This window comes from Onychostoma macrolepis, chromosome 18 (genome assembly GCF_012432095.1).
Source record: "Onychostoma macrolepis isolate SWU-2019 chromosome 18, ASM1243209v1, whole genome shotgun sequence".
Classification (NCBI taxonomy): Eukaryota; Metazoa; Chordata; class Actinopteri; order Cypriniformes; family Cyprinidae; genus Onychostoma; species Onychostoma macrolepis.
The window spans coordinates 25,440,660-25,468,617 of record NC_081172.1 but is presented as its reverse complement, the minus strand read 5'-3'; the positions used below and the strand labels follow the sequence as shown (position 1 = coordinate 25,468,617).

Below are 27,958 nucleotides of genomic sequence, written 5' to 3'. Positions count from 1 at the left end.
TTTACTGTTTCAACTCCACGTGTCTTTAGATGAACATGTTTCAGGGTTTACTTCTGGATTTCCAAGCATTTGTGGCTACATAAACATGCATGCAATATAAATTAAACAATATTTGGCAAATATATTTTGTGTCTTATACATACTAGCAGTCAAACACATTTTATAAACATGAAGTCGACATTAAAATCAAAATTCACTTTTACTTAATGCACATACCTAATCTTATCATGTGGTGTTTGAGTGACGTTACCTTAAAGTCGACAAACAATGGTTATGTATACGAAATTACTAAATTCATGTAATGCACATACATATTCCATTTAATATTTACACACATTTGGCCTCATTCATGAAACAAGAGGAGAATGAATTTCTATGTAAACGATAACAATGGTTTCATGAACAATTTGCGCAAAAACTAGCTCTGCTCATGCTACATGAATTAATAAATATTCACTTAAAATGCATGTTATCCAAAAAAGGAAAATGCAACATAGAAAAGTAAAAATGCCAAAAAAAATAATAAATATGGTAGCCCCAAACTGCATTTAGACACTTAAATCAGATTTAAAAATGCCTTAATGTCATTACATGAGAGAAAAAATAAAACCAAGTGCATTTATTTTAAAGAAAGTAAGCGCAAGCTAAATTTTCAACCTAAACATTTTACAAAGATTTAGACTTTAAATGATAAACTGAAATACTGCACTCTACTCAAACTTGTATCTGCAAAATTTTCTTAGCATTTTTCCAGTGAATTGACCCTTCTCAGGCTTGAAACGTTACTAGTAAAATGTAATTGCACAAGTTTGAGTAGTGTGCAGGATTTAATTTTAAATTTTATTTTTTTTTTTTCAAGCTTGTATTGGGCAAGTCACTATATTTTCAATCCTGGCTTTAAATGATTAAAAGCCAGAATTGAAAATATAGTGCCTTGTCTTCAAGTTCACACATTTTAAATGATTAATATGTGTAAACTTGAAGAGAACTGATTTAATAAAACTACAAAAAAAAAAATCAGCAGTTGTCTAAAAGCCCTGTTTGCTTGATGTTCGATGACACTTGGTTTTATGTTTTGATACCTAACACATTAAAATTTAAGGGTAGCTAAAGTGTCCAAATACTTGCATCAAATATCAAACATCACTAGATAGACTCAAGAAAATAAAATAAAAATATATGGGTACACATGGGTAACAACAGAAACATAGGTTATTTGCTTATAGATATGCCAATTGTCATGCATTTTTGATTATTCATCTGAGAGGAACTGGACTTGGTATGATTTGACGTAGCTGCTGTCCCATATGTAGAGATGTTTGTCTCTGGGGTTGTATGAGATCATGGACAGAACCCCTCCAGGTGCCCTCAGATCTAAACTGACACTAACAGGCTTCTCTTTCAGGAGGTCGAAGGCGTATGTCACCTTTGTGTCTTTAGTATCCGTGACGTAGAGGATCCCGCAGGCGATAAACACATTACCGGCCTTGGTCCTGGGATAGGTGGCGTTGATGTACGCAGTGACGGAGAACGTTTTCTCGTCCAGTCGCGCCACCATTATGTTGTCGTCAATGTTGGAGGCAAATATGATCCACATACCGTTCTCCTCTGTTGCCAATTTGAAATATGTCTTTGAGTTCTCAAGGAGGTAGGACTTATTGTGATAGAAAGCGTTTTCAATGGTCAGCGTGTGTAAGATCTTCATCTGGAGGTCAAACCTGGGAATGTTGGAGAATTGACAACGTGTTACAAGAACATGACGTATTCTTACAAATTAACTTAAGGCTTTCTGCTGTTGTTCCAAATCTGTGACTTTCATTCTTCCGTGGAACACAAAAGGAGAGGTTTAGCTGAATGTGTTCCTTTTTAATGGGGACTGTTGCATCTTGACATACCATGTTTGAATTAAATTGTGAATGATATTTGAAAACTATGGCAGCCATTGAGTGTCATGTACATAGAGTTTGGATTAGGGTTTGGTTTAGGTTTAGTTGGATGCAATTATGCAAAATGTAATGCTATTACAATAATAAGTGCAGGTAATGTATAAAAAAGACACTAAAATTGTTACCAAAATGTTTAACCCTCTAGTTGTGTTCGGGTCAAATTGACCCGGAAAATATTTTCTTTTTCCCGAAAATACTAGTTAACATTATCACATTGGACTCAAACTTACTGACTTTGTTCACACAGGGTATAAGTACTTCTCATAATTTTTTTTTTAGAATTTTCGTAATTTTTTTGTGGGTTTTATTTTACCTAGTAACACTTGTGGTGTTCCCGGTCAAAAATGACCGGACTCCAAACAACTGCTTATAAATCTGTCATTATGCTGTATTATTACTAAATATTGGATTCATTCTTTTTGTCAACTTGTTTTCTTTTATTTAGGACTGGTTTTGTGTTTCTATTTGCATCTGATTAATCGTAAGCCTCATTTATCTGAGTAGGCGCCTCGTTTTTAAGTGAAAATTTTTTTTTTATGAATAATTTTCACAATATTAAACAAAAAAAATTATAAAAATTTGCACTGTTTCTCACACTAGTGTGCTTTAATGTTTAATCAGGAAGTTTGCTTTTAAATGCTTTTATTTTGTACCTTAAAATAGGACACCTTAAAATAAAGTGTTACCTTAAATTGTTTTAAATTGTATCTATTTGACAAGTTATTTACGTATTTATGATTGAGTGATAATTGGTTTCTTCATTTTATTAAGTGGCACTCCTAGTCCTCCATATGTTTGGAGTCACATGATGAAAGAATTTTCATTTTTGGCTCAATTTCATGACTTCTAATTATGGTATTATCAAGAAGATCTGTCTTCAGTCATACTTAGCAATATTGGAAGTTCCAGCGATGTGGTAGAATATGGAGCCGTTATGTACAGCGTGGCCGCAACCTTGGAAAAATTTTCGGACATCAATGGACTCGCTGCTGCTGTTCTGGAACGCTGCAATACTGTTGTACTCCTTTATGATACGTCCTAATAAATTTGTGAACATGGGAAAAATCTTAAAAGCAATATTCCAGGTGTGTTCTATAACAGCATTTAGTCAAATACCAAAGATTAAACATTTTGATTACATTTAACACTTGCAGATGGAAGTAGAGTTTAAACGCAGGATTTATGTGCTGCATTGATGAATGTATGTTCTCTCTTCAGTACCTGAGAAATGTTCTGCCACCCAGATCTTCTCATTGTCGTGAGCAGCAGTGTCCATCATCCATGCTCCAAACGTGCTGCTCATTTTCATCAGATGTCTGGGGTTCTGCACTGACTTTATGACACAGTCTACCAAACACAATCACACAGTTAGAGGTAAAGCTTATAAAAACTGTAGTTAAATGTATAACAACTTAGAATTTGCTCTTGTTGGTACCGTTTATCTTCCATGATACTATTTTCTGGCTGATGGTGTCATCATTTGGGACTGAATTAAGGTGACCTGAAGATAAACAATGAGATTACATATATCATATTACATGTTATGATGTGTCTTACAGGGGAAAAGTCACTATACCCAATTTTGGATGTCACATTTTGCCACAAAATCAAGAAGGGGGAGGGGGGAAGAACTTACACAGTATAAATAAAATTTGAAATTTGATTACTGCAAATCACATGAAAATATTTTATAAATTGTGACAAAATTATGCAAAAGGAAATATTATTGTAACTAATGCCATTGCTGTTCATTAATTTAGTAATTCTCATTATTATCAATGGTAATTCTCATTTCTGTGATAAAAATAACACTTTTTAACGTATTATGTTTTTTGTTTTTTTTTAAACTGTAATACAAGAATTAATTAGTTTTATGTAATTTACATACAGTTATACATTTTCATAATTTCTTAAATGATTTGAATAAAGAAAATAGTTTTCTTTTGTTTGATTTGGAGGGATTATGAGGTAATTTTGAAATATGCACATGCACAATTTATTATTTTAGCCATTCAACTTACCTACAGACTCCTTCCCCATGTGGAGATGTGCTCTGTGGCTCCTGTGTCTTGGTGGCCCTTGAGGCCCAGGGGGACCTGGAGGGCCAGGTGGACCAGGGAGGCCAGGGGGTCCCATTGGACCAGGTGGACCTGCAGATTAAAGCAGAAAGAATATGGCCATCACTCATTTATCATGCCAACATTATTGTGATCCATGGAGGTCCAAGATCCATATAAATGGCAGGACTATATCTTCTCAAAGAAAAAAAGAAAAGAAAAAGGCAAAAAATAACATTGTAATAAAAATTGGTTCTCAACTATTTTATTATGCAGTACCCAACAATGGTTCGCTGCTTATTTTGTGAATATAGTCTTGCTTAACAAGACCCTTTAGCTGGGACAATATTCCAACATTCTCATATCTTATTAAAAACAGAATTTGTCTTTACCCTCTACAATGACATCATTTGAAGGTTCGCCCTGTTCTCCAGGGGGTCCTGGGGGTCCAAGATACCCTTGCTCTCCTCTCTCACCAGGCTCACCCTTCTCACCCGGAGGACCTGCACACAGGTACAAAAAAATCGTTCATTCATGACTTCATGCAGCACAGTTCTCAAATCATTCAGAATAATTTATTACATTATTACAGTGAAGTAATAAATGTTACGGTTATGCTTTATTTTAGTAGATATTAATTAACTACACTGTTAAAAGTGGTAAGTTGACTTAACTTAAAAAAACTGAGGAAACCCGTTGCCTTAAAATTAAGTATATAATATTTAAAAAAAAAAAAAAAAAAGTTAAGTGAACTTGACAATTCAATTAACTTATTTTTTTTAATTATCATTTACTTAAAAATAGTAAGGCAACGGGTATCCTAATTTTTTTTAAGATAAGTCAACATCACTTTTTACAGTGTAGGGTTTGGTTTAGGGTTGGTTACTTGTAATATTTCATCGTCTTTTACTACTAATAATATACTACTATTGCTATAGTAAGTACATGTAACTTGTAACTACACCTTAAAATAAAGTGTTACTATTACTGTTACTATTTTAAGTAAATATATCGATACATTTTCTGAACTAAATTGAGTGTGGTTGATTGCTAGGGTGTTCTGAGTGGTTGTTGGTTCTAAACCACGTGGAACATCTACTAGCCAGGTAAACGGTGCATTCTGAAGCATAAACTGCTAATAAATAATCACTTGCTTGTGGAACTTAAAGTATGGAATCATCATAAAACGTATTCAAATGTTTTCCGCTAATTTCTCCACCACGGTACAAAGAATTTCATTCAGTTTCTACATAATTGATTTACTGAATGGCACTTCTAGAATGTCTGTGGGCTCTTGTGCTCTCAGAACAGAGCGGTCAGTCAGCTGTTTTCAAGAGTTCTGCTTTATTCATTGGGAGATCTCAGAGTCTCTCTGAATCCTGCTGTGTGACTGAAGCGGGATAAAATTCCCCTCTCCTTTTCCTGAGTGGATGATAAAAGCTACAGAATTCAGCCGAATTTTCGGGAAGAGGTTTGAAGGGAGGACATTTTCTTTCAGAGGACCTTTTTGACTATATTCATTCATGTGCATGATGGATGGATGGATTTTCCATGTTCTTTTGCATATAGCTGACCTCTTTTTCCTCGTTTTCCATGTGCTCCAGGCTCTCCTGGCAACCCTGGAATTCCATCTGTTCCGTTATACCCCGGCATTCCGTCCACACCCGGCAAGCCTGGAATTCCATAAAGTAAGATTATGTGAGTAACACATTATATGAAATGCTACACTGAAAAGAAATGAATGTAGAAATAAATTTCACTTGGACTTCACAATTAAGTACAAAGAAATGGCAAGTAACAGATTGAATTAAACGTGAAATTATAAAGTATAAATTGCTAATATTTTAAATAGGTTTTTTTTTTCTTGTAATTCTTGCGCTGTCATACTGTATTTCACTACACAGAAAAAAATACACCTATAATAAGGACGACTGCAAAAAATAAAAATTAAAAACACTTGTTTTTACATTATGAGCATCATCTCTATCCCCTGTGGTAAAATATAACCCATAAACAACATTAAAATAGTTAATTTCAACCTGAATTCCTGGTGGTCCTGGTGGCCCTGTGAAAGCCAAAAGCAAATCAAACTGTAAACTTGGAGACAACAGATTCAGGAGATAATAAGCTGTAAAAATAAAAACGACCCATACTCACCGGTCAAACAGACACCTTTAGTACTGTTGCAAATGTCCAGAAGAATTTTAACCTGAAACATATATTGTACTCAAGTTTTTGCAGGTCTGTGTTGAAGAATATTATAAAATAATCCAATTATGTAACTACTGGAGCAAAACTAAAAACAAATTTAAAGAAGCTAAAAGCATTTACTTTCCATTTATGAAAAGAATGATTATCTACACATAACACATAAATCATATATCTTTTCTTCATATATATATATATATATATATATATATATATATTATTTTTTCTTTATTTTTTTTCTTTACACCCTTAGAAAGTAAAACAATTTACTGTGTTAATGTAAAGGAATTTTCCATGTTGATTTTATCCATATTTTGAATTATGTATTTCAATCTGTTATATGCTAGGGTTAGAAATGTCTATAAACTTATAATATAGTGTTGAGTTTACAGGCATTTCTACAGATATTTATAACAGACTTTTTGTTTGTTTGTTCTTTTTTTCTTTTTCTTACAGTGTATGATAAAATGTAAAATATCATTGTACAGTATATATTATATATTATATAAAAAAACACTTCCATCTAGGAGATTCAGACATTACAGTTACAACTAGATAAAATAAAAAACTTTACAAAAAAAAAAAAAATGCTTTACTATGCAATAGCTTTTTATAGCTTAACTTAGCTATCATCAGGTTTTGACTTTGTGTTTTTATTTATATATTTATTTTCCCCCTCAACATAGGGAAAGCAGACTAAAGTTGACACTTTCCACATTTTATCCACAGTTTGCTTTTGTGTAATCTCCATAAATAAATCAATCATGTTTTCTTACTGGCACCATAGAGTAGGTCATCATCATCATCATTCCATCCTGCTCTTCTGTTTTGTGCTGGTAAACCGGCCCATGCATCTGCGGATACTGATACTGGAAATCTCCCAAGACTTCCTCTCCCACACTCCCCTCGTGCTCCTCAAAGGGTCGTGTCCCTCGATGCTGCCGGCTGCGTTTGTTTCTGGAGTTTTGATACTCTGGCTCATCTTCATTCACCTGCGTCATGAACTCCACCACGGAGCTCTGAGAAATCTCCACCATCTGCCTCTCCACCTCAGTCAGATGAGCCCACAGCTCTCTCTGCTGAACCAGGAGCAGAACCAGGCCGGCACAGTTTATTACTGTCAGTATGCACACGCTGTACAAGATCCAACGCACCTGCCAGGACAACCGGCCACCACACTGCCTAAAGCCTCCGCTTCTTCTCAACTCAGCTAGTGGATCCAGCATTCTGACTTCAATTCAGAAATACAAAAAAGTGTTCAAAAACTGCAACGCACAACTAACAATTCAACACTTTCAAAAAGTAAGTTGAATAATAATAGTCTAGAATATTCCCCTAAAAAATGACAGTCTCTGGATGCGAGAAGACAATTGAAGTCCTTGTTTCGAGTCGAGTCTGTGTGCGACTGAGGGCTGCTAGGCTTTGTGCCGTCCTGATGCGCTGGAGAAGAACCCCCCACTTGTGCAGTCACCTGATTTATATGCAGTAGAGTCCATTCTTCAGCATGACCGTGGGCTGACTAGCATAATCCACATCGACACCAACAGCCAATGACGTGGAAGAAAACTAGACACGCTGAGAGTCACTGCAAGATTTCAGTAAACACTTTCTTAAAACAGTTCTACTAAGACTGTCTCCAAACAACTTCAAATATGTAGTGTTATGTATTTTTTATTAGACAATTCAAAGCTGTCTTGGCAAAGGCAGTGCAACTTTTAACACCGGAATGTGTACTAAACATTTTAATAGACAAAATCTGAACATATAGCCATATCTGAGACAAAACAGACAAAACAATACTGACAAAAAAACTTATTCAGCTCCAAGGAAATTTTACGAACATGTCAGAGTGAGTAAATGTCAGCAGCTAAAGGAGCCAAGACCCTTAAGGGAACTCAGGCTGGTTGTGGAGTTTAAGACCTGATATGCGATTCTTATAGTGCCCATATCATGCAACATGACCCACTTCTGTAGTTTTAATTTGGGTTTTGATCTGATATCAGTTAGCACCTCGCTCTCATTTAGGTCTTTGGTTTTTATGCTTATATAATGAACGTAGAATACATCTGCACTCACTATAATTGGAAATGGCATGCACTGCCAGTATTGGTTGTACAGTAGTAATAAAAGAAGATAATAATAATATAGTTTTGTTGATGCACAGCCAGATTGTTTGTGCATTAAAAGTTGACATTCCTCTGATAAATGCTGGTGCACTGCTGTATGAAGATGTGAAGTCTGTTATGTTTTGTGGTCCTCTGCCCTGCAGCTGTAGGTCATTGCCAAATAAAACATACAAGCTCCATGGTCACGCGAGCAAGGAGCAAGGTATCAGAGCTGAACTGAGTGTGTACTGACTGAGCATGTGCTTATGCTGAGAGGAGTGTAAAGGTCATATCAGTTCAGTCAGGTTTTTTTCTGTCATTTCTTTAAGTAGTTAGTTGAGTACAACTTCACTGGCAAGCAAGGTGCTAGTTGCCAGAAGTCTGGCTTGTGAGATTAATTGTAATCAACTTTAAATCTGTTTTTAGCTCAGTTTTTTTTTATAGGTCAGCCAGGTTCTTTACCAAGAGTGTTATATTTCACTTAACACAATCTAAAATGGTCAATTAATAGTTTTAATTATTAGTATATGATAATAATTCTTTGAGTGTCAGCTGTTCATTAAATTAGCTCAAACCCTTTAAAGAGGTTTTACTATATTTGAGGTAATTAGCATCAGAATGAGAGGTAATGCATGTTACATATTTAGAACCAATTAAAACCAATCAGCATTTTTTCGAAGTAAATTAAATGATGCATCAGAATTCTTAAAATTACAAAATAACACATTTTACTTTTCATAAAAAGCAGCAATGTAACAATCATTTAATTCTATTGGGAGATATGGAATATTATAACAGGCTTGTTAAAAGTAATGTTCCAACACCAGTTAGTACAGCTACTGTATAATCACCAGACTTTGGTAGAGAAAAACTAATTGACTTTATTTTTAAACCAGTCAAGTTCACTGTCTCCCCTGACAGACAATGAAGAGCTGATATAATTGATATCGAACTTAACGCATAACCATGATTCAGTTTGGCTAATAGAACTTAGTTACACTTTGAGCTGCTTATACTCCTGCTAAATCTACCTGCAGTGTATATATGGAGTCAACTACACAACCAGCCAAGAGTGCATTTCAATTCATGAGATGTGTCATTAGATGTGAACTAACTTTTCAGGATCATGAATAAAGAGGATGTTCCTTTAGAATAAGAAAGTTGTATTAGAGATATAAGAAATATGCAAATTTAATGGGGGTTCTAATGACATGCAAATCTAGATGGTTCCATTTTTCTGAAATGTTCTACTGATGTCAACAGTGGCACCATCAAGATAGATTGTAGTCTGTTCAACTTTTTAAATGTGTAGAAATAAAATGTATTCTCATTTAATTGGAATTAATTAGAGGAAGTATAAAGTCTACTATGTTGAAAAGAAGATATAAAGCTGTATGTCATCTGTATAATAATAAAAGCTAATGCCAAGTTTCCTAGTAATATCACCTAAAGAGCGTATGTGCAAAATTAATTACAAAGGGCCTAAAATGGAACCTTGTGGAACACCTACACAAGTAGGCATTAAAAGAAATCACATTTTATATGAAAAACAAGAGCCTACATAAGAAAATCCAAAGGGGTGACATATTAATTATTAAACAGTGCGCAAAAAAAGATACTTGCTATATATGCAAGATTTTTATAAAACAGGCCCTCAGACCTCAGAGAGGTCAGTTGAGTGGACATTGGACTGTGTTCAGTAAAGGGAAGTGGTTTGGCTTCTCTCCCTGTGCGTTGTCTCAAACATTGCTGTTATTATCTGTGATTTGGCACTCCTCATGAGAAACCCGAAACAAATGTCCACTCTCAACAGCCTCACGGCTAACTTTCACTGAGCTGAACATACAACCATCATAGAGATCAACACACACTTTCCCTAGGATGGAGGTGTTGGCGATGGACTGCCAAATTCAGTGGATGGACAATAAAAATGGCATAATCATGAAAAATGAAACTGTACTTATTGAGTTTTGTAATTAATATTCATCACAAAATGCAGTAAAACACAATATGATCACTTTCATAGATGTCTTTGTAAGAAAGCACCAGTAAGAAACATAAATGTAAATTATCTATAAATTTATGGTTGACAGCACTCACAATTCTCTTCCTTGTGGCTTCCTGCCCACAGTTTTGCTACAGGGGACAAACAACTTATTTGACGAATTGCAAAACTCAAGGACCACAAAGGCCGTATTGAATTGACGACATATTTAAGTGACGTGTCTTTCAATGTGCAGAGGGACACTTTGTTCTCCAGTGAATTAAAGATTACTTGTTTCTTTCCGAGAAAGACTTTCCAGCCCCAAATACGTAGTGTGTGATGTTGCTGCATGTTCAAAAGGTCGACTCCTTTATGAGAAGCTCAAAAGTCTTTATTAAGACCACCCTGAAATTTTGACATCCAAGAAAATTCCCCCTTTCACCTCCATGTAGTCACATAACTCAATATACCACACAACTCAATGAACTTAATAAATATCAGTCATAAATTATTAATTAAATGAGCAGAAATATGTTAATATTTCTTTTTTAAATTATAGGTGGGGAAAAAAAATTGCAGATCACAAATCACATATCACAGAAACGTGAGAATGAGTATACTCAGAATTTGTTTACTCAGAACACTCTAGCAAGCACTTAAACATGCTATACATGCTAAAATTACCTTAGCAGCCACACATCGATGCCTGTTTTGCTCACTTTTTTCCCCTCCATACAGTTATGTAGGTTAATTGGTAATGGGGTCTTATTTATGGTACTGTAACTTACAGTAACATTACAGCTTCAGTCCCCCTGGAGCAACCTGAAATTAAGCATTGCAGTGGTTCAAATAACCCCTTTTGGGCCTTAATCCAGCTACATCTAGTTATGTCCTCAGGGGTTTAACCATTAAGCTGCTGCCATAAAATATTGACCTGCATTTAATTCTTCTACATCATAACTAAGAATCAAAGTGAGATGGTGAAAATTAGTTAATACAGCAGATGGGGGCAAGGTTACATCAATATGTATTTGTAATGAGATGCTCAATATCAGAGAACGAATGTGTGAAATGAAGGTATCACACACATTCACCTATTGGCACATGAACTATGAAGGATCCTCCCTTTACACAGAAAATGACAGAATGCTGTATGCATCTGTTCTGACCGCACTCGAAGATGTAAGCTGATTTCCATAAATTCTTTAGCAATGAAAGTGGGCGTTCAGTGAATTCACAACATCTCTGAATCTGATAGACACACAAAGAGGGCAAACTGAAGACACAAAATGACTTTTGTGTTCATTGTAACAATTTGTTTTTGTTTAAAATTGAATGGTGAAAACCATAAAATACCTAAATAATACTGATGCTTTAAGACTGAATAAGAAACAGATGAAGAAATTTGATAATTAAACAGCCTGTGTAAATGTGACCCTCTCTGTGAAATCCAGGCTAAAGTCTCAAAATCTAATTATGAGATAACAAGCATCAAAGTTGGAGTTCAACCATTAATTTTACTATAATTTCAATCTTTGACATGGCCTTACTCAGTCAATATTAAAGATACGAAGATTATATTTTCACAGAATGTTCTTTACCTTATGAAAGATGATTTTGTGTAGAAAACAGTAAATCACAAAAAAATTACTTTAGCTGGGTTTTCACAGAGAGGGTCACAAATATTTCCAAATGCCACTTAAGATACAAATTCTGTCCCATGTCTGTAGTTCATTTGACTGCCATGTAGTGTCTTAGTATTCTAACTTATTACTTTAAATTTAAGAATTTAATATTAAAGATGACATACAGCCCGAATTCCGGAAATGTTGGGATGTTTTTTGTTTTTTTATTTCAATTAAACTAAAAGTAAAAGACTCAAATCAAGAGCCAATATTTTATTCACATAGAGAGAACATAAATGTTTAAACTGAGAAATTGTACACTTTTATCCACTAAATGAGCTCATTTCAAATTTGATGCCTGCTACAGGTCTCAAAAAAGTTGGCACGAGGGCAACAAAGGGCTAAAAAAGCAAGAAATTTTGAAAAGATTCAGCTGGGAGAACATCTAGCAACTAATTAAGTTAATTGACATCAGGTCTGTAACATGATTAGCTATAAAAGGGATGTCTCTCAGAAGTAAAGATGGGCAGAGGCTCTCCAATCTGTGAAAGAGTGTGTAAAAAGATTGTGGAATACTTTAAAAACAACGTTCCAAATTGCAAAGGCTTTGCAAATCTCATCATCTACAGTGCATAACATCATCAAAAGATTCAGAGAAACTGGAGAAATTTCTGTGCGTAAGGGACAAGGCCGAAGAACTTTGTTGGATGCCCGCGGTCTTCGGGCCCTCAGATGATACTGGACCACTAATCGGCATGATTCTGTCATTGACATTACTAAATGGGCCCAGGAATACTTCCAGAAACCACTTTCGGTAAACACAATCCTCCGTGCCATCTGCAGATGCCAAATAAAGCTCTATCATGCAGAAAGAAAGCCATATGTGAACATGGTCCAGAAGTGCCGTCGTGTCCTGTGGGCCAAGGCTCATTTAAAACAGACTGTTTCAAAGTGGAAAAGTGTCGTATGGTCAGACGAGTCCAAATTTTACATTTACATTTAGTCATTTTGCAGACGCTTTTATCCAAAGCGACTTACAATTTGGGGAACACATGAAGCGATTCATCTTGAAGAGGCAATCCGACAAAGGAAGTGCTTGTAACACCAAGTCTCAGGCATTGTTTAAATAAGTACAAGCTAGCAAGGGAAGGAATAAGTAAGGAGAAAGATTTTTTTTTTTTTTTTTTTTTTATACGTAGGTTGAAGTCAAGTAGTGTCGAAAGAGATGAGTTTTCAGCTGTTGCTTGAAGATTGACATTTGAAATTGACATTTGAATGAAATTTGACATTCTTGTTGGAAATCAAGGACGCCATGTCTTCCGGGCTAAAGAGGAGGGAGACTTTCCAACGTGTTATCAGCGCTCAGTTCAAAAGTCAGCATCTCTGATGGTATGGGGGTGCATAAGTGCATACGGTATGGGTAGCTTGCATGTTTTGGAAGGCACTATGAATGCTGAAAGGTATATAAAGGTTTTAGAGCAACATATGCTCCCCTCCAGACGACGTCTATTTCAGGAGAGGCCTTGTGTATTTCAGCAGGACAATGCAAAACCACATACTGGAGCTATTACAACAGCATGGCTTCGTAGTAGAAGAGTCCGGGTGCTGAATTGACCTGCCTGCAGTCCAGATCTTTCACCTATAAAGAACATTTGGCGCATCACTAAACGAAAAATCCATCAAAGACGACCACGAACTCTTCAGCAGCTGGAAACCTATATCAGGCAAAAATGGGACCAAATTCCAACACCAAAACTCCAGTAACTCATAACCTCGACGCCCAGATGTCTTCAAACTGTATTGAAAAGAAGACGAGATGCTACATCATGGTAAACATGCCCCCGTCCCAACTATTTTGAGACCTGTAGCAGGCATCAAATTTGAAATGAGCTCATTTTGTGCATAAAATTGTAAAATTTCTCAGTTTAAACATTTGTTATGTTATCCATGTTCTATTGTGAATAAAATATTGACTCGTGTGATTTGAAATTCTTTTAGTTTTCATTTTATTCAAATAAAAAAAAAAAACGCCCCAACATTTCCGGAATTCGGGTTGTATTTGTTTGTTTTATTATCCACTTGTTTTGGAAAATTGTTAGTTTGTTCACTAAGAAAAGTAACAGTAACAGTATACTTCTCAACAAGCTGCACTGGTTAGGAGTTTGTCAATAACCTCTAGTATGCCTAAGTCTGATGAACTTTTTTGAGCAGGAGGAGCTGTAGAAGGTCATGCCGCAGATGTCTCATATCTCATAAAGTCTTTGATGTCTTAATGAAAAGATGATGCAGGGATGAGTTTGGCACAGCTGAAGGTTCGCATGGCATGACAATGTTTTGGAAACTTATGCTGAAGGACACGAGGAGCACACGAGGTCACAATGAGTTTTTATTTTGACTTTTGATTTATCCTGATCCAATCCCATGCAACCACTCACATATAAAAGTGTGTGTCTAAAATACTGCTGCTTCAGGCTTGAAGAAGCTGTAATTCTCAGTCCATTCTTATGGCAGGTGAACTTCTCCAGCCCTGCGGAATGGAGCCGGTGCATCTCAGTGAGGCCGCTCTGGACCGTCTGATGCAAGGGGCCCATAATAGCTCTGATGGTGCCCAAGACAATGTGTGTGGAGCCACGGCCACACTACTGCTGCTGTTACTCTGCCTGCTGCTGACCATCAGACACCATCGGACAGAGAAAGACCATGTGCCAGGTCGGTAGGATTTATTTGAGATGTTGTCCTTTATTATTTAACACAGCATTTTCTTTATCAAATCCATTACAAATATTATTTTTTTTAAAAGAAAGGTTTTCAGTTTCTTTCATGCAATGTTTTACCTTTTTATCATTTGTTAGTGACTATGCTATCTGCATTTTGGGTAGATAGTACAGTCACATATTTAGAAAACAGATGGTTTAAATTCTAGTTGGATAATTAAATGTTGACAGTAAAAGTAAGAGCCCCACACATGATACATTTATTATTAATGTCCTAATAACTCCTTGTATAATAATTAAGTAAATGTTGTTTAAAATGGATTCAGATTAATTATTGCATGTCACATTCTCATTGTGTCAATTACTTGTTTGCTGCAATGTGTTTTATCCAGGTCCTTTTTTCTTCCTGGGTCTGGGTCCTGTTCTCTCTTACTGTCGATTCATCTGGTCTGGAATCGGCACTGCCAGCAACTACTACAACAGCAAATATGGAGACATTGTGCGCATCTGGATCAACGGTGAGGAAACTCTCATCTTGAGCAGGTATGTTCTCACACACACACACACACACACACACCACTCCTTGTGAAAAAGACGTGAAACTTTAGCATACTTTTAAAAGAGTACTAATTACAGAAATAATATACTTTAAAGAAATGTATTTAGTGCAAACTGAATGTAATGGTTACGGGGCAGGTATACTGCATGCCATTTAGAAATAAATGAAAATGTATTCTAGTTTAAATTTATATTAAATGCAGTTAAGAGTGCATACTTGAAAGTAATTTCATAATTACTTCTATTGTCTATTTAAAAAAAATGATTAAAATGTACTTATTACAAAGTGCACTTTTTAAAATGCAGTTATATGTGTGTTAAGTATATGTATATTATATGTACTATATTATTAAGTATATGTATATATATTCTGATGCTGTGTGTGTCACAGGTCATCTGCTGTGTATCATGTGTTGAGGAGATCTCTGTACACCTCACGCTTTGGGAGCAAACTGGGTCTGCAGTGTATTGGGATGCATGAACAAGGCATCATATTCAACTCAAATGTGGAACTCTGGAAGAAAGTCCGCACCTTTTATGCAAAAGGTGGGCATGCTTTCAGTAATACGCAAGTTAAGGATGTATCAACCGTGAAGAGGCTGATATAAATTGCATGACCAATTTTAATATCTCAGTGTCACAAGTATCCTTTTTATTTATATCGTTGTATTTCACTAGATTTTATCAGGGTTTTTTTTTTTTTTTTTAAATAGCAAAATGTAGCTATAAGAGGTGCTAAGCATATTTGTGTGTGTGTGTGTGTCAGCTCTATCAGGTCCAGGGCTTCAGAGAACTTTGGAGATCTGCACCACTTCCACAAACACACACCTGGATGATCTGTCTCACTTGACAGATGCTCGGGGACAGGTGGACATCCTCAACTTACTGCGGTGCATTGTAGTGGACATTTCCAACAGACTGTTTCTAGGAGTCCCTCTCAAAGGTTAGTCCTAAGAAACACTTAAGACTAACATACAGACACTTAAATTACATTTAATAATGTGTTTGATGTTTTGTTATCTAAAGCAAATTATCTAATAAATGTTATCTAATAAATCTTACCTATTTTAAACAATTGAACAGTAGTATATTTTTGTATGCTCTGTATAGTGGCATTATGCAATTTTTAATAATATGCTTAAAGGGATAGTTCACCCAAAAATGAAAATTCTGTCATTAATTACTCACCCTCATGTCGTTCCAAACCCGTAAGACCTTCGTTCATCTTTGGAACACAAATTAAGATATTTTTGATGAAATCCGAGAGCTTTCTGACCCTGCATAGACAGCAACGCAAATACCATGTTCAAGGCCCAGAAAGGTAGTAAGGACATTATTGGACTCTATTGTTTGTGATCTCATGGTTAATTCTGCAATTTTAGTAGCTGATATACATTGAAAACTCATTATATGGTATATGTAATTGCTGGTTTCTTGCTGCTGTGTTGCAGAGCATGATCTGCTTCAGAAGATTCATAAATATTTTGACACCTGGCAGACAGTATTAATCAAACCTGATGTGTACTTCAGACTGGACTGGCTGCACAGGAAGCACAAGAGAGACGCGTGAGTTCATGAGATGCTGTTTTGGAGATGTATGTACTGTAAATGCATGTACATACCATAGTATATGTGATAACATTTATAAGGAACACTTTATCACAAATGCGGAATGCAGAGAGCTTTAAAACCCTCTTTTACTACTGAATTGGTTTTCTTTTGTGAACATTTGTAAAGGCTTTGAAAAGTGTGTTTTTATGGTCTATATATGCGTGTGTGTTTCAGTCAGGAGCTGCAGGATGCCATTGCGGCTTTGATCGAGGAGAAGAGAGTTCAGGTGGCACATGCAGAAAAACTCGAACAGCTCGACTTCACAGCAGAGCTGATATTTGCTCAGGTGAATGTGACATACCAGAATGTTACACACACTTTTGAAACATGTATAAAAATGACTGACCTGTGTGTGTGTGTGTTTAGAGCCACGGAGAGTTGAGCGCTGAGAACGTCAGGCAGTGTGTGTTGGAAATGGTGATCGCGGCTCCAGACACTCTCTCTATCAGTCTGTTCTTCATGTTGCTGTTGCTCAAACAGAATCCAGACGTGGAGTTGAAGATCCTGCAGGAAATGGACACTGTACTAGGTATGAGCAGACACACAAGATTCAGTCATCGCACTTTAAAGGAATTATTTCCTCATCCTTATGTCATTTCCAACCTGTATTACCCGAAAAGAAAAATGCTGAAGAATCTTTTCATAACTCTTTTGCATTTACTAAAAGACTCCAAAAGAAAGTACTTCATGATGTTCTATCAGAGTTTAATTAAATACGGATGAATTATTCAGTTTTGATTGTGTAGTCAGTATATGTTTGATCCAGATGTTTCTCTGGTTATTTGAACATCATGTTGTGATTGTGTTTTGTAGCGGGTAGGAGCCTGCAGCACTCACATCTGTCCAGGTTACACATTCTGGAGAGTTTTATCAACGAGTCGCTCCGGTTCCATCCGGTCGTGGACTTCACCATGCGGCGGGCGCTGGATGATGATGTCATCGAGGGCTACAAAGTGAAGAAAGGAACAAACATCATACTGAACATGGGTCGGATGCACAGATCCGAATTCTTCCCCAAACCGAATCAGTTCAGTCTTGACAACTTCAAGAAAAATGTGAGTCTTCATTATAAAATTTGTCTCTTGCCTTATATTTCTGTTTTCAGTGCCATTATTAACAGTGTCCATAATAAAACTATTAGTCATCACTCAAATAAAAAATCCAATTCATTATTAATAAGTTAATAAGAAGAATGTTGGAGGAAGATTCCATTTTAATTTGATTATTTTTAAATCTATTTTATATTATTATTTTATATACATGTTTTTATGATTTTATTTATATTTCATTTAATGTATGGGTCTGCAGTGCCCTTTATAAACATTTACCATGGTAAAACCATCATTCAAAAAAAAAAAAAAAACCTCTTCTGATTCTGAAACTGTTGGAGGAAAGAAAATAACTGTCCCATGTTATTTTTTTAAATAATTTTAATATTATATTTTGTTTGATTTTAACACATTCACCTTTGATCTTCTTTGATCTTGTTTTAAAATAGAAAGCTTAAAAATATATAATCCAGCAATCAATGAACATTGACTTTCAAACCTATAATTGCATTATTGCATTACCTATAATTGCACTATTTACAGCAGTTTTATAATATCTCACAAATTAATGTTAATGCTTACAACCTTACAAAATGCACTGTGATATTTTTATTTATTTATTTTTAGTGATGGTTTTGCCATGGTAAATGTTTGTAACCAAAACAACATTGTTATAACAAATATTCTTACTTTTTAACTAACCTAGTATTAGCTTTATTATTAATGCAAATTTTAATAATATAATTAGAATTTCCTTCAAAAGTGTAAATAATTTTCACAATCTTTTGTAACAATATTTTCATTCATTTGTAGTATTTTCTTAATATAAATATAAATGTTTTTATATATATATATATATATTATATACAGGATAAATATTTAATAAATCCAAATAGTATGTTTTGTGTCCATGGCAACATCAACATTGTAATATCTTTCTCTGTCTCTCTCTCTCAAGGTGCCGAGTCGTTTCTTTCAGCCGTTCGGATCAGGCCCGCGGTCGTGTGTGGGGAAGCACATTGCTATGGTGATGATGAAGTCTATTCTTGTGACACTGTTGTCTCGTTTCTCTGTGTGTCCTGTGAAGGGCTGTACTTTAGACAGCATCCCACAAACCAACAACCTTTCACAGCAGCCGGTGGAGGAGCCCTCGAACCTCAGCGTGCAGCTCATCCTCAGAAACGCTCTCTGATTCACCGCTAACATATCTGCTCCTGTGTCATTATTACCATGTATTTATCTACTGCTTTAGTAGTCAGTTCTTTGGCTATTTGTGTTTAGATTTGTATGTAATTCAGTGTGAACGTAACTGTTGTTATAATTTTGTGGCTTTCTGTGGTTTCTGGGTGTTTTTTTTTTGTTTGTTTTTTTATTATAACTGTTTATAAAAGTTAATAAATATATTCTTAAACGGTGTAACTCTAATTGATTCTTTTTTTTTTTTAAATAGCATTTTTTAACATTTAAAATTAGTAATGTAATTTTTACCAATTTTAAAATACAAAAATGCCAAATGTTTTTTTTTTTAAAGTGGAAAGCAAAAGCAAAACACACTAAAATTATGGACAATAAACATACACAAATGTATACGGTATAGCAATTGAAAAAAGAAATAGAAAATGCATATTAAACAAATATAAAACATTCAGTGTTTTGAAAAACTAAAATAACATATAGGCTAGATAGCCTAAACAATATTTCAGTATTTTTGTACATTTACCCATTTTGCTATTTCACAAAATGTTTCATGGTTCATAATTGTTTTACTGTTTGTTTAAAAAAATCCACATAAAAGTAGCTAAAAATTATAAATAAAGACTCAAAATATTTATTTTAAGACATATGTTTTAACATTTATGTATGTTGATAATAAATAAAATAAACAGCACTGCACTGCTAGAACACAACAGTCCTTGTGTTGCTTTAATAGGAAAGGGAGTTTTCCATTACTTGATAAAGTATCAATGTGTGGTGTATGTGTTTAGTTATGTGACAAAACACCTCCAGCATGTCGGTCATAAAGTAATTTTCATCAGCAGAGGGCACTGTTACACCATGTTAGGACAGTGTGGGCACTGCATGTAAATAAATTATCTGAACTTCACAAATGTTTTAATTTAAATGATTGACAATTCAGAGCTGTCAAGTTTTAAATTAGTTAATTGAACTCAAAACTAGTTGGACTCAACAGATGTTCAGCAGACCCCATTTGTACAGCTCCTGTGTGTAGCTGGCAGGCAGCATAAGGGTCTCAGGGTCCATTAGCTTTCAGGGGCCATTTCTTCCATATGGGGCCCATAAAGCCATCAGCCAACACATAGAGACCATGAACACACACATACACAAACACACACCACTTATTAGGTCATGAGCATATGTAAACAGTCAAGATTAACATACTTGGTATGCATATTAAATGATTTCTAAATGACATTTGCATTGGTTGTTTTGATGTATTATTATCATAATCAGGCTATCTAAACCAGAGCATTCAGACGGACCGGATCCCTTATTGTTTTCTGTGAGAATCAGTGGCCAACACTTAGATGAAGATGGAAATTAATATGACGCATGTCTCGTTATTGCCGTGGTAACCTGCACAGCTGTGTTAGTGGCAACCAGACGACATTGTAGACAAATACACATTGTTACACTCAAACAAAACACACACCTGCCTGATCCAGAGATCTCCATGTCAATGCTCTCTAAACAGGAAACAGGAAAACGTTTATCACCAAACACATTGAGACAGTCATGCCTTCAGAGCGCTGAGAAACTGCACAAAAGAAGAAGAGCTACAGCTGAAATGACTAAAGATCGAGAGTGTAATTTGGCCACTTCCAGGAAAATTCTCTAATTATTAACAGGAATAAATAAGTGACGCATTTGTTAAATGAATGGTCCTCCCAAAATTAAAATGCTTCAAACCATTACATTCTTTTAGAGAAACAAAAAAGGAAAGACAATGAAATGAAAATGAATGTGGATGTAATTTTGTAAATCAAAAAATGTATTGATTTAGTGATTTGAAAATGTGATTACAATGAGTACACTCATGTGTATTAATGCACAAGGTTGTTACTTTGCATTCTGAGTCATTAAATTTGAAAATGATGTGAAGGTTTTTCAAAACGAAATAAAACCAGTATGAATGCAGAGTACATTTCTAAGAAATCCTGCATTTAAAGCTAATTTTCATTATGTTGACCACTCTAACTTGTCATTGACCCACATGTCAAATAACCAAAATTTTCTTCGCTAATTCAAGGTAAACTCTATGATAAGAGAGGATGTCTTAAGCAGCCTGAAAAAAAATTAATAAATATTAAAAAAGCTGTTTAGCTGGTGTTTAAATATGTGGTAAATCCCACACTGAAATCTACAGATGTCCATCTGGACTGCTGTTCTCTCAGATGACCTTTGCCAGACCATCAGTTTCACACTCAAACACAGCTAATAGATTCACAAGAGAGAAACTAAATTATCTGGTTTAACAGGAAGAAATGTTCAGATAAGAAGAAATCTGCCTTGCAAAACACCAAACACCAGGAAACTATGGAAGCCCGTTTCCGCCGCTGAATAAAAAATAAAAAAGGTTATTGCGACTTTTTATCTTACAATTCTGACTTTTTTTCCCCTCAAAATTGCGTGATATAAACTCGCAATTGCGAGTTAAAAAGACATAATTCTGAGATATAAAGTCGGAATTGCGTGATATAAACTCGCAATTCTGAGAACAGAAGTTTATATCCCCCCCGAGTTTATATCTCGCAATTGCGATTTTATATCTTACAATTCTGTGCCAGCTTCACAAATGAAATTGTTTCAGAAATTGATTCAGTTTGATTCATTTGGAAAATTCACTCGCGCGCTGAATTGTTTGCAGCAGTTTCACATCGAAACCTCGGAAATTCCATCGTTTAAATGTCTTTAGCGATTGTTTTGTACTGTTCACTGAGGTCCACTTATAATGTTATCAAGATTTTTACATTAAAAAAAACTCATAATTTAGATTTTCTGTCCTGTTTTTAACCCCCTCATCAGAACACTCCGTTTGAATAGGCGTGGCAGATTGTACACTCGGAAGTAAACACCCATTGCTATGATTGGCTTACAGTTGTGTATGTTTGACGGCCTATCACCTTGTCCTAACTACACGCGAAGCGATGCTGCGACACACGATTAAAGATATCTTTTCCATGTCAATCAGAGTTTTTGTCCTAACTAGCCACGACGGCGAAACGCAAAATTTCTATTTTAGAAACGGTTTCTATTTCTGCGACGTAGCAGCTGGAACAAAAACATTAAAATTATATGACAATAAATAATCTCAGGTGATTGCGTTATACAAAGTTAAACGTGTCTAATGTGAGTTTAAATATCATGTTGTGTTACCTTATAGTTATACTGAAAGCAACAACAGATAGTTTACCTCTGGTCTTGAAAATAAATGAAAGCAAATATGAACGTTAAAACTGTGAACTCATTGTGAACTAAGTGTATTCTATTACAAAGATGGTATGCAGTCACTATGTGGGTCATTTTACAGAAACGTCCACTTTTCTGTCCCTAGACTTTAAAGAAATATTACAATTGAAATACACATTAGGGTTACAATTTTTTTATATTTTAAAATTAAACAATATGTTATTTGAACAATTACACCTTCCTGAGCCATCAATGTGGAATTATTGTTTTTAAATTAATTATATAGAATTCCAAGTACCTCAAAACTGCTCGTTACCACAGCCATGTACAGCGGGAAAGTGCTATTTTGAGGTCAAAAACAGGATTTTCTACCATTTAAACTACAAAAGTCTATTCATAACTATCAAATATATGATATAAATGGCATAATAAAACAAAATGGCAAAAAAATATTCTAAAATATATAATGAAAATAGTGGTCCCCTGGAGTTGTGTCACTGGTGTTACCGCTTAACAAAAGTATTTTATTTTGGAATAAAAAAATCACACTGATGACATCACTCAACTTCCTCCTTCCTATTTTCTAAACATCTATGAAAAAAGGCCCATGTTTAGTCCACTGTTTCTTTTCAGTTATGATAAATTTTCTCATTTATCTCATGATTTCATATGAAGCTTTTAGTTGAGGTCACTGGTGTGACCTATTCATTGTTAGGGAAATGTAAAAAAAACTATAATACAAATGGATTAAACTACTTAATTTAGTGAGTATACCATGACTGACAACATGTGGCTTGATACCTTGCAGCAGACATTTTGTAAAATGCATTTTTCATGAAAATTGTCACTGGTGTTATTGTCACTGGTGTTACCTTCCTTATGGATAACACCAGTGACGATCAGTATATCAGGTCTAATGTATGTCACTGGTGTTACTGTGCTGTGGTACTGTGTTACTGTACTGTTTTTGTCTGTCACATTAAATAAATAAAACATAATCTCCTTATTTCTTGCATTTTCATTATTTTTCTGTAACTTCCGGAGAGAGCCCACCCACACACACTTCTGATTGGCTGTATAATTTGATTGATTCTGTCATGTCACGTTGTCGCGTCGCATCTGGTGTGGACAGCCAAATTGCTTGTCGCTGGAATCTTGTTGCTTCGCATGTGGTTAGGACACAGTGTATGTCACAGGTGGACGCTGCCGTGATTTAGGTTAAAAACGCATAAATACTCATCAAAAGATCTGTTTAATAGACAAAGCAATAGTAACTATATAATAAAAACAGTTAGGTTACTCGCACTTGTGTATTGCGACATGACTGTCGGATCCAATATAGTCGGCACAGCATCATCTTTTAGTTTCAATCTTTCTGAAAATCCTATGTCAAATTGTGCCTTGTTTGTAAATGAATCAGTAAAATGAAGTGAACAAAGGGCCAAGTTCTTACTGATGCGGTCTGAAACTTCATTAAAAATAAAGTTGATCCACTCTTTCCTAATGTTAGTATCAGAAGGAAGGTAATGCAAAAAGTTTTTCCACAACGTGACACTGCACAGCATCTTGTTGTCTTCAGAGCCATCTTTATCGTTTGGTTTCTGCGTTCGCGCCCTTCTCATTATTTACACTACATGCACGAATCGGTGGGCGGGGCTAAACAGGCAGCGATGTAGAAGCAGGCGTTGATCTTCTTCTGCAGAGGCAGTGTTTAGCCACACTATTACATCATAGAGTAGAACATTCTACAAGCTGTCGTTTTGGCAGACTGTTTTTAAACTAACAAGAAAGTTTTGAGCTCTGAAACTTACAGAATGTTTTTATAGTACAACAGGGCGTAGATCACGCGGGGGATGTGTGATCTACCCCCACTTTTAATATCACATAAATTTGTCCACCGCACTTTTCCGGGCAAGTGTGTTCGCATAGAGGTTTTCAGGAGCCGGTGTGAATAAATATAGATTTAAATTCAAAGAGACAGGATAGTCTGTGCATGACCTGATGTTTTATTCGGACCCAGAATAAGGCGAGATGAATATCACGGAGCGCTAAACACTCCGTGCAGTGTGTGTTTCATTCATACTCGAAGCCAGAGGGTGCTCTCGCGCAGAAAAAGGAAATCCCTAATATGGACAAAAGCTCCAGCTATTGCTGTATGAAAACAGTTGTTTTCACAGAAAAACAGAAACGCTTGGAAATATGAAGACATTGAACATGCGATTGCGACAATATATGGTTTATTTGTGTTTTTCAAGTCATCTCCAGGAAATAAATAAAGTATATGAACAATGCAGTGCTAACTGACATAGGATTTATTACAGTATATAAACTATTCTGCCTTATGTGATAAAAAAGTGTTTGTAGTATATAAAAAAAATCATTATTATTGGTTATTGTCCAGCAGTGTATCTGATTTCTAAGCCAATTAAAAGCTATAAATAAGAGAAAATTTAAAGATGCCTATACACTACCAGTCAAACGTTTTTGAACAGTAAGATTGTTAATGTTTTTTTTAAGAAGTCTCTTCTGCTCACCAAGCCTGCATTTATGTGATCCAAAGTACAGCAAAACAGTAAAACTTTGAAATATTTTTACTATTTAAAATAACTGTTTTCTATTCGTATATATATTTAAAATGTAATTTGTTGTGATTTCAAAGCTAAAATTTTAGCATCATTACTCCAGTCACACGATCCTTCAGAAATCATTCTGATATTCTGATTTGCTGCTCAAACAAACATTTATTATTATTATGATGTTGAAAACAGCCGAGTACAATTTTTTTCAGGTTTCTTTGATGAATAGAAAGATCAGAAGAACAGCATTTATCTGAAATAGAAATCTTTTAACATTATAAATGTCTTCATCACTTTTGATCAATTTAAAGCATCCTTGCTAAATAAAAGTATTAATTTCTATAATTTCTTTTCCAAAAAAAAAATAATAATTATATTGACTCTAAGCTGTTGAATGGTACAGTGTATAATGTTACAAAAGCTTTTTATTTCAGATAAATGCTGATCTTTGGATCCTTCTGTTCATCAGAGAATCCTGAAAAAAAAATGTACTCAACTGTTTTAATGAATGAATGAGGCATTTATATAGCGCAATACACCCAAAGCGCTTTACAGTCATGTGGGGGGGGTCTCTCCTCAACCACCACCAGTGTGCAGCATCCACTTGGATGATGCAACGGCAGCCACAGGACAACGGCGCCAGTGCGCTCACCACACACCAGCAACAGGTGGAGAGGAGAGAGTGTCATAGAGCCAATCATGTGGATGGGGATTATTGGGAAGCCATGATTGACAAGGGCCAGTGGAGGGAATTTGGCCAGAACACCAGGGTTACACCCCTACTCTTTACAATGAGTGTCATGGGATTTTTAATGACCACAGAGAGTCAGGTCCTCGGTTTAACGTCTCACCCGAAAGACGGTGCTTTTTTACAGTATAGTTTCCCCGTCACTATACTGGGGCGTTAGGACCCACACAGACTGCAGGGTGAGCACCCCTGCTGGCCTCACTGACACCTCTTCCATCAGCAACCTAGTTTTCCCAGGAGGTCTCCCATCCAGGTACTGACCAGGCTCAGCCCTGCTTAGCTTCCATGGGCAACTGGTCTTGGGCTGCAAACATTTTAAACACTGACAATAATAACAATTAAAAAAGGTTTCTTGAGCAGCAAATCAGAATTATTTCTGAAGGATCATGTGACACTGAAGACTGGAGTAATGATGCTGAATTACATTTTAAAATATGTTCAAATACAAAGCAGTTGTTTTTAGTAAAAATATTTCACAATATTACTGTTAAAAAACTTTTGACTGGTTATGTATATTACAGAAATGTTATATTGTAACGTTTATATGTGTGTGTGTGTGTGTGTGTGTGTGTGTGTGTGTGTGTGTGTGTGTGTGTGTGTGTGTGTGTGTGTGTGTGTGACCGTGTCTGTGAAAACCCAGCTAAAGTAATTTTTTTGTGACTTACTGTTTTCTACATAAAATCATCCTTCATAATGTAAAGAACATTCTGTGAAAATGTAACCTTGATACCTTTAATATTGACTGAGTAAGGCCATGTCAAAGATTGAAATCATAGTGAAATTAATGGTTGAAATCAAATTTTGATTTTTATCTCATAATTAGATTTTAAAACATTAGCCTGGATTTCATAGACAGTGTCATATATATATATATATATATATATATATATATATATATATATAATTTCTGTCCCCCTCACTTCTGAAATGATGGCTACGCCCCGTAGTACAATGACCAAAGGAAGATCAAGGGCATTCTGGTTTCTCAGTTCATGTCCCCTTTAATTGGAAATAGTTCACAAATGTGTGTTATGTATGTGTCCCTCCAGGAAACAGGATGGGAAACTGCTTTATACAATCATATTTTATAAAATGTTGCAGATACAGAAGTGAAAACATCTTCAGTTGTATTGACAGTAAATAATGATGCGAGATGTGTGTGTTTTCATAATGGGATGGATGGCAGGTGAAGAGAAGCTATAGGTGAAAGAAACAGAATACAAAGTGAGACAGTATGACACACACACACACACACACACATTCGTGCACAAACTGCACTTAGATGCTGGAAAACCATAAGGATTATTGTAAAGCCCTCGTCTATAGGCTACATGTACACACACGCACACACTGTGCCCTGTCCATTGACTCTTTTTTTTTTTGTATTAATACAGTGCTGTACTGATTTCTGCACTGCCACTGCAATGTTAGCACTGGTTACCATGACGATCATCAGCATCACTGAATATCACAAATCCTTGAATCTTCTGAAATATCTCTGTCTCTGGTTTCATTATGAAAACAGAGAAATGAAAGCAGAATGTTTCCTTTAACCCTGAAACTCTTCTTAGCACTACAATTGTTTCTTGTAAAACAGAAGTTTTGACTAAGAAATTGTTCACCCAAAAATGAAAACCACATTTTGTTCTTTCTTCTAAAGAGGGGAGTTTTAGTCCAGTTTTAGTCCAATATCCAGGCAGCTCTTTTCCATTGAACTAGAATGAACCAGAATGAGGGATACTACTCCAAAAAGAATATGAAAGCACCATGAAAGTATCTTTAATTTCTGTTTTGGGTGAACTGTTGCTTTAAGTAAAGTTAGCCTGACATGTTTGTCTTCTGTGGCAAAGACAAACAAGGACACTTTGCTTTATATTTAATCAAAGCAAAGGGAATAACTTTCCTCTTATTAAAATCAAATTGGCACAGAGAGACAGAGAGAAACAGAAAACCATTAGCTCTTTCATTCAGCATGGGCATTTTTCCAGTTCTGAGATCACATCAAAGTTACATTTCACTTCAGATCTGGCTTTGGCGTCAGACAGATCAAATCCGCAAGACACTCTGTGGTTTTAGAAAGGCTCTATACTGAGCCCTCTGTTACTGTGTGAAACTAACCCGGAACAACTTCCTACATGTTATTATTATTAATATTTTTATTTATGAGACTAGAGTCACAACCCTTTAGAAGCAGTTTGCCTTTTAATTAAATCATATGTATTCTGGGATCTACTGGTGTGTTGTGATCTTCTGAAAATTGGAAGTCCACCCCAAAAAAAACAAAAAACCTTTCACTTCCATTTGATGTTTCAAGCTTAAAGGTGGTTTCTAGCTTAAATAGCATTTACA

At 35.5% G+C, this 27,958-nt stretch overlaps 2 protein-coding genes across 6 annotated transcripts; one reads left to right on the top strand and one right to left on the bottom strand.

Moving 5' to 3' along the window:
- Positions 1-133: 133 nt before the first annotated feature.
- On the bottom strand, positions 134-20,666 carry gldn (gliomedin). 4 transcript variants are annotated; one of them, XM_058752084.1, is made up of 15 exons: positions 20,529-20,666; positions 17,646-17,754; positions 17,155-17,312; positions 16,386-16,474; positions 15,005-15,113; positions 6,988-7,442; positions 6,161-6,212; positions 6,052-6,068; positions 5,578-5,686; positions 4,396-4,506; positions 3,968-4,096; positions 3,382-3,447; positions 3,168-3,293; positions 2,834-2,984; positions 134-1,718 (listed from the first exon to the last, which is right to left on the bottom strand). In XM_058752084.1, the coding sequence occupies exons 6-15, from the start codon at positions 7,435-7,437 to the stop codon at positions 1,253-1,255; spliced, it is 1,677 nt and encodes a 558-aa protein (XP_058608067.1). In that variant the 5' UTR covers positions 7,438-7,442; positions 15,005-15,113; positions 16,386-16,474; positions 17,155-17,312; positions 17,646-17,754; positions 20,529-20,666; the 3' UTR covers positions 134-1,252. The 4 variants fall into 4 exon arrangements, with proteins under 4 accessions (XP_058608067.1, XP_058608068.1, XP_058608066.1 ...); XM_058752085.1 differs by having other exon boundaries at positions 15,005-15,110; XM_058752083.1 differs by lacking the exons at positions 16,386-16,474; positions 17,155-17,312; positions 17,646-17,754; positions 20,529-20,666 and adding an exon at positions 16,026-16,112.
- Positions 5,681-19,271, top strand: LOC131524768 (ovarian aromatase). Of its 2 annotated transcripts, XM_058752087.1 has the most exons (10): positions 5,681-5,701; positions 14,437-14,634; positions 15,032-15,182; positions 15,589-15,743; positions 15,964-16,140; positions 16,649-16,763; positions 16,983-17,094; positions 17,175-17,337; positions 17,622-17,863; positions 18,816-19,271. In XM_058752087.1, the coding sequence occupies exons 2-10, from the start codon at positions 14,460-14,462 to the stop codon at positions 19,047-19,049; spliced, it is 1,524 nt and encodes a 507-aa protein (XP_058608070.1). In that variant the 5' UTR covers positions 5,681-5,701; positions 14,437-14,459; the 3' UTR covers positions 19,050-19,271. The 2 variants fall into 2 exon arrangements, with proteins under 2 accessions (XP_058608070.1, XP_058608069.1); XM_058752086.1 differs by lacking the exon at positions 5,681-5,701 and having other exon boundaries at positions 13,961-14,634.
- Positions 20,667-27,958: the final 7,292 nt, after the last annotated feature.

What these genes read in the sequence shown, in the direction of transcription:
- gldn (XM_058752084.1), bottom strand. Translation starts at nt 7,437, where the DNA reads ATGCTGGATCCACTAGCTGAGTTGAGAAGAAGCGGAGGCTTTAGGCAG. An exon ending in TGACCTACTCTATGGTGCCA is followed by an intron (nt 6,213 to 6,987) that starts GTAAGAAAACAT and finishes TATATGTTTCAG; the next exon opens with GTTAAAATTCTTCTGGACAT. An exon ending in AGTATCATGGAAGATAAACG is followed by an intron (nt 3,294 to 3,381) that starts GTACCAACAAGA and finishes TGTGTTTGGTAG; the next exon opens with ACTGTGTCATAAAGTCAGTG.
- LOC131524768 (XM_058752086.1), top strand. Translation starts at nt 14,430, where the DNA reads ATGGCAGGTGAACTTCTCCAGCCCTGCGGAATGGAGCCGGTGCATCTC. An exon ending in TCTAGGAGTCCCTCTCAAAG is followed by an intron (nt 16,141 to 16,648) that starts GTTAGTCCTAAG and finishes GCTGTGTTGCAG; the next exon opens with AGCATGATCTGCTTCAGAAG. An exon ending in GGAAATGGACACTGTACTAG is followed by an intron (nt 17,338 to 17,621) that starts GTATGAGCAGAC and finishes TGTGTTTTGTAG; the next exon opens with CGGGTAGGAGCCTGCAGCAC.